The 7,198-nt window shown below is 39.6% G+C and overlaps 1 protein-coding gene across 1 annotated transcript; it reads right to left on the bottom strand.

Moving 5' to 3' along the window:
• Nucleotides 1–1,059: 1,059 nt before the first annotated feature.
• LOC145776898 (uncharacterized) lies at nucleotides 1,060–2,901 on the bottom strand. Its single transcript, XM_082588116.1, has 5 exons — nucleotides 2,811–2,901; nucleotides 2,253–2,459; nucleotides 1,799–1,925; nucleotides 1,483–1,568; nucleotides 1,060–1,209 (listed from the first exon to the last, which is right to left on the bottom strand). The coding sequence occupies exons 1-5, from the start codon at nucleotides 2,853–2,855 to the stop codon at nucleotides 1,060–1,062; spliced, it is 615 nt and encodes a 204-aa protein (XP_082444242.1). The 5' UTR covers nucleotides 2,856–2,901.
• Nucleotides 2,902–7,198: the final 4,297 nt, after the last annotated feature.

The raw sequence follows: 7,198 nt of genomic DNA, 5'->3' as shown, positions 1-7,198 counted from the left end.
AAGAACCCTTTAGGGGGTTCTTGAAAGAACCTATAAGGGAGCTACTGCGAATGGGGTTCTTTTTAAGAAAAGAACCCTTTAGGAGGTTCTTGAAAGAACCTATAAGGGAGCTACTGCGAATGGGGTTCTTTTTAAGAAAAGAACCCTTTAGGGGGTTCTTGAAAGAACCAATACAGGGTTCTTTCAATAACCCCCAAAGGTTTTTTTTTCTTAAAAAGAACCTTTTTGAGGTACTATTATAAACCTTCTGAACGTTCGATAAAATACCTTTCAGGTTTTTTTCTTATTTAGTACCTTTTTGAGGTACTACTATGAACCTTTGATAAAATACCTTTCAGGTTTTTTTCTTATTTAGTACCTTTTTGAGGTACTATTATGAGCCTTCTGAACGTTCGATAAAATACCTTTCAGGTTTGTTTTCTTATTTAGTACCTTTTTGAGGTACTATTATGAACCTTCTGAAGGTTCGATAAAATACCTTTCAGGGTTTTTTTCTTATTTAGTACCTTTTTGTGGTACTATTATGAACCTTCTGAAGGTTCGATAAAATACCTTTCAGGTTTTTTTTTCTTATTTAGTACCTTTTTGAGGTACCAATTAACCTTCCTATGGTTCCAATAGAAACTTTTAGATAAACTTACAGTGCAATAACTGCTTAAGGTTTTATTGACAAAGACAGTATACACAGCAAATTTACCTTCACAAATCAAGATTATCAAGAAATCGTGTTTTGTAGAAATGAACAAGTGGAAAGAAAACGAAAAACGATGAAGCATCTTCATTCTTTACATATAGGACGATAAAAAATACAGACCACAACAACTACAAAAATTACATAGGATGATGGATAGCTTTTAAAGAGCTAAGAAAACATGCTTGCAACAACGAGATACCGGTGCACGTTTTCTGATCTCCTAAAAACCTTCCGAGCATCCTGCATAATCACTGCCCATTACAATTTATTCACAAAACGCAATACCTTGCTTGTTACCTCCACATCTAAATGTAAAATGTGGGTAGACAAAAAAGACAAGGTATGCTTAGTGGATTTGGGGTAGGCTACTGGATGTTAAACACCCAGTAAGTACTCAACAGCACGGCGACTGCATCCACTAAATTATCCATGCCAATTACTTGACACCCGTCGACCATGACAGTGAAGCCATTTTCTTCTTTAAACCGTCCAACCGGATATGTTGATTCTGGATTCTACAACAAACAATAAGCATATAGATCAACTCGATGGCCAGCACAAGTGCGGGCATTGAGCAACATTCGCTTCACTAAACAATATAATGGGAGGGAGACACACAACCATCAAGGGCCTTTTTCTTGGTATCACATTTAGCGATTATCAATCAAGTGCGATGGCTCGCTATGCAGGACATCAGTAATGTTCTTAATCAACTTTTACATTCTTAATTAGCTTAATTATAATCACCAATTGCTGCAACAAAGCATGCATTGAAAATTGATGCTTACTGCATTGGTTGTGATGTAGCCATTATAACTATCATGAAAGAGTGACGGTACCGTGAGTAGCCAGCTTGGAGTAAACTCGTCCTTGTCTAAAAAATGAACTATTATCTATTAATTAATAGTTACTATGCATACTGTACGAACTACAAATAAGGGGGCGTTCAACGTCAACCGGTAACTGGGGAGGGTACCTAAAAGTTGATATTGGAGGAGGGGGTAAAAAACTGGGTGACGTCAATTGTGAATCCTTCTCTTCAAGCAAGAAAAAATAGTTTAAACTTAACTTGATATAATGAAAATGCACGTTTAGTCATGTTACCTGTTAAGTTCAGAATGTCCGCCGGCAATTTCTGCTTTTTAACGTTCTGATAAAAACGGTGGTAGCTAGTTTCTGAGAGCAGTTCAACACAATCTTTTTGCACCAGACTGTTCATTTCTTCGATCATCTGCACAGACAAAAACCTCAAATTAACCCTCACATACATCCACTATTTCTATCATTATATAGGATATATTAAAACTCATATAGTATAAACACAGGGTCAGTCGGATAATAATCCTTAAAAGCGAAATCTATTTGTCAATTAATCAGGCTTCTGTGTTTATACTGTGAGTTTACTACACTAAGCTAGCAAGTTCCAGTAGCGATCGCCTGATATATCTGATGTCAGCTAGATCCTAGTCACCTTACTAACCAGTACCGTACGTCATACTGGCTTTAGTCTTGAAACAGTGCCATATGTATATAAAAATGAACGTAATGTTCAACATACCCAAATAGCGGTTCCTAACGGCGGATATTTCGCTTGCAGATCCGCAACCGACATTTCGTTCACATCGTACAAACGCGTGGATCGAGTGCGCAACATTCGGTCGCGAACCGACCCGTTGTTGCGACGGCTTTCCCCCTTCGCCATCTCCCCTTTCAATTGCTTCAAATGACGCTCAATGCTGAAAGCATCTTCTACCTCGCCAACCAACTGTAAAACACAACAATTAGCGCGTATACAATCATTCAATATCAACAAAGACAGCATCGGCCTTCTTTTTATCCAAAAGGCAGTCCTTGATCATACGACTGAACTTGCTCTACACTTGATCTTCTACGCCTAACTGGAAGATAGTAAAGCTCTCAACCACGACTTCAAAGCATGTGCAGTGTGGAGTACAAGCTCCTGACAGATTGAGTCAGAGCCAGCAGTCAGAAAAGTGTATAGTAGTCGGTTTCTGTACTGTTTCTTGTTAAAATGGGCCAATATGCCTATGAAAAGTCAAATAAAACCGACATATAGGCTATTACATTTCAGACTAATCAACTAGTAAATTAATACCTGCAGATTTTCACTGATTCTTGATATTTTGCACCTCATATCCATATCAACACTATCATCACCATCATCAATAGCAGAAGTCGACTGACGTTTCTGCTTGCCGTATTTTTGGACCAAATAGTTGTAGCATACAGATTTTCACGAGTTCATTTCTGCACTTCGATAGTTGGCATAAAATGATACTATCTTATGCAGCAGCAGATGTCTTGACTCTATGATACACTAATCTAATTATCGTAAACTGTGAAATGCGTTGTAGCCACCACTCAATATCTGTTTTGTTTTGATGGACATATTTAGATTCACACAGAGACACAGAGAATGGACTAGTTTGACCCGTAAACTGGTCTGACCCGCAAAATTACGATAACTAGTAGAAATTACGTCAAGAGACGCACAAACGATTCCTTAGCTTACGACGACAAGAAGAAAAAAAAGTTTTCTGAACAATGATTTCAAGCTTGACTGAACAGCGACACAAAATGATAAAAACACATGGTTGCATAATGGATATATACAAGACGTAGTATAATATAAACGAATTGTAACATAGCCTACCCCTACAAATGTATGAATTTACTTTAAAACTTCAACATAAGTTAGGCTACATCGAGTGCACAGTTTTTTGACCTGTTTAAAGGTTCACTTATTAACCAATACCATCTAGATGACGAATAATCTGGATATTGGCCATTTTACCGCATTGTGTTGGGTCTACAAGTACAGTTCGAACAGTTCCGCACTTGTTAGGATAGGTTTCTACAACCTTACCCATAGATCGTTTAGAGCGCCGCTGAGAATGGTCGATCAATGAACAAGAAGATTTATTTTCTTCTGGTAACATTTTTGTGGCTGGATAATTTGAGGCAAATATTGCCTGTTCTAACTTTGCCAAAATTGATGTGTTATTTATTGGATTTGCTCCCACCGACGTCGAACGTCAAATCAGTCCTTCTTTTCAAACAACCTAGGGGGAAATTTGGTAAAGGGCATACCATCAGTAGAAGATTATTTGGTGTTAGAGGCTCATTATCGCGAGGGTCAAAAGTTACCGGTATCGGAACGATAGGTTTGGAGTTTAGTATATTTTGATTCCACTTCAACCATCATCGTGTGGAGAGACTCGTCCAAACCATTGTTCCTTTAAAAAGGCTGTCAAAATTTTCTTATTGGACGTTTTTTTCATCTTCCATCCTGAAGTTTTCTTCCATCCCATTTCCATTACACCATAGAAATCTTCCATTCCATCTTCCATTCATTGTAGCCGAGTTTTGTTTTTTAACGTTTAGGTTTTGAGAGGCAGTTCTTTTGTAGTCCCCACTCCAGATAACTGGCTAGCTGCACACGTGGCAAATTGCACATCTCACTCCACTTCTCAGGGTCACAGGGGTCAGATCTCAATAAACTCCACTCTCGAAGATCTTTTATTATTATCGATTCCCAATTTAACTGGCCTATACCAACCCCACGTCTTCTTGGAATTTGGAAATTGCGGGCCAAATTCAATGCACTGTTAGATCTTTCTACATGTGCATACCAGCGGAGCCTTGTCAGCAAGAACCAGCAGTCGATCTTGCAACACGGATGACCGCATTTGTGGTCAGACCATTTTTGTTGTTGCATTGTTGGACTTCACATAACATATTTGTCGATGTCGCACACAAGTAGCCTATTATACACTCTCCCACACGTTTTGTAAGACAGGTGGAGTGATCTTAAGACTGGCAACAGTTCTCTGAATGCTTTTTAAGCTGCTTTTCCACGCGGCGTTATTGTGTAATCGCATCCTCCTGCTGCGGAAAGTAAGTCTCTAAGAAAACGAAAAGAGCTTACAACTTGCAGTTTTCCCGACCACTTGAACATCTGTTTGCGTTTTTCCGTCGATCGAATGGGCTGTGCCTAGGTATCGAGAGCATCTAAAGTCAGAGTCTTCGGACAAAGTGATCAGATCGACTGCATCTCTTTATACCCAGTACTGTGGCATCCGTTGCAGTGAATGCTGTTGCGACCTACACCTTTGCGATAGACAGCACAAGGAAATCTGCTTGAATCGTGTAGTTCTTCAAGGCGTATACCACAGATCGACCTTGGTTTTATCAGTGTTCATTCTCAAGCCATTCTTTTCCAATGCTTCTTTCCAAGGCAGGAGCCTCTCTGTACACACTCATTGTTCCAGGCCGTCGGCTAAAATAATTAAGTCATCTGCATAAAGATCTTCCCAAGGAACACCGGCTCGAAACTCTCTTGACAAAGCCTCTGAGAACGACAATGAAGAGTAGAGAGCTTAATACTAAACTTTAGTGTGTACTCCTACTGTACTCCTACTCCTACGTCAAGTGGTCACCAACACGAACACCAGCTCCTGGCATTAGTGTACATAACCTTGTATAAGTCGCACAATCCACCATTTCCATTAAATATTTCTCAGTGTCCACCAGATAACTTTACAGGGAACACGATCAAAAAGCTTTTAGAGATCTACGATCTTTTTGAATGCACCCCCTTTATCTTTGTAGAGAGATACGATGAAGCTCCTCTCCCATCAGTCTAAAGGAATCCTACTATGACAGATATTGAAGATGCAAGATCACAGATCAATGATGCACCTGCATTACGTACCGTCTGTTGCTTAATAAAAACTAGAAGACCTATATCAGGGATTCATAGATCTATATGTCTGTGGTCTTGTTTCGGTGCAATTTCAACAATCGCATAGGGAGCGCAACGAAATCAATAAAAATGCGTTAGTGACTAATTTTTGCGTTTTCGGTCAATTCATGTGAAACATTATAGGGGCATCTAACTTACGTAAATGGCTGTTTTTTTTTCGATGCACCCACTGCCTCCCGTGTATCATCAACAAGTTTTTGTGGGTTGATGGAGCGTGGGAGCGGCTGCTTTTGAGCATAGGCGTAGCCAGGGGGGGCAAAAGGGGCCATGCCCCCTCCCCCAGTTTTTCAAAGTTTGGATTCCGAAGTTGAACCATTTGTTGAAAATATAATATAATTTGTATAGATTTATATCGTTTTCCAAGACATCTGGCTATTAACACCCTCCATTAGGACTTGTTTTAGACACACAGAAAGACACCAATAAATTTTGCAAATCGTAAATCGCGCAAAGTTTACGCGATTTACGCTTCTTTTAACTAATCTGTGGAAGCAATTTCAGAATCGCTTACTCTGTTGGGTTTTTGTGTAGCTGAGTTTTTTGTGTTCTCTAATTTTAGCCGCAGTTTTTGCCCGTTTGTGTGTAACAGCTATCTTTAATAAGTTAATAGCCTAGCTGTTTATCTGCCTATAAATTTCATACAAATATTACCCTAAAAGTGTTTCCAGAAAGCGCTATAATCCATTATTTGAGTGTAATTTTGCAAAAATTTTCCGTGGAAGCATGTCCCCGGACCCCCCTAAAATACGCGTGCCTTCGGCACGCTCTAACCCCCCGCCAGCTTTATTGCTTCCTTTGCTTAACCCACCAGGATACGCCATTGCACATCAGGTGGCGATGTCTTAAATCAAACACTTTGTCGTTCTCTTCAATTCATCAAATATTTGCCCCCCCCCCCCAATTTTTTTTGTGGCTGCGCCACTGCTTTTGAATGTTTCGTTTTTGCGGTAATTTCTGTCTTCTGTGTTTGGAATTTGTAGCAGAACAAGCTTAAGCCTATATATTCTCTCTTCCATCACTTGGTGCTGCTATTTTGCAAGGAGCTTAAGCTTTATTGAAATTTAATTTGCAACTTGACTCAGGGCTGCAGTGCCGCTATAAAAGAGGTACCGGTACATGGCTCTATAGATTCTGCGCTGTCAGGCTTTACTCCAGTGACTCCAGCTCCGGAGGTGTCAGACTTTACATCAGTCGCTCCAGCTCCGAAGGTGTCACACTTTACATCAGTCGCTCCGGTTTCAGCGCATGGAGAGAAAATAAAGACGTGTGTCCAAAATAAGTAGGCCTACATTTTTTTAGAAGTAAACACAATGGAGTTTCTATAAAACGCTGCCCTTTGAAACAAGGACAAATTTTGGAAAGGGACGGTATACGAAATTATACGAATTTTTCGAAATGCACACGTGTAAAATGAAACAAGATGGACAAAATATTTTCGATTTTGACATGAAGAAGAACACGTAATCACAGATCTCAGATACCTCAAAATGAAGTACAGTTATAGATCCAGATAACTGCCAACATAACAAGTTTTTGCAATAAAGTAACACAGATGATGCAGTTGACTTGACCCTGGTAGACAGGAACGGATTCAGGGGAGCACTAGGTCATGTGCCCCCTAAAAATCGGTATAAAATATGTAATCATTTTGAATCTGTTCTGATAACGAAGGCTTCAATGACACATTAGAAGATCGTCGGACCACTCGGCATGCGACA

The sequence above is a fragment of the Aplidium turbinatum genome, chromosome 9, assembly GCF_918807975.1.
Source record: "Aplidium turbinatum chromosome 9, kaAplTurb1.1, whole genome shotgun sequence".
Classification (NCBI taxonomy): Eukaryota; Metazoa; Chordata; class Ascidiacea; order Aplousobranchia; family Polyclinidae; genus Aplidium; species Aplidium turbinatum.
The sequence above is the reverse complement of the archived record's forward strand: the minus strand, read 5'-3'. Positions and strand labels throughout refer to the sequence as shown.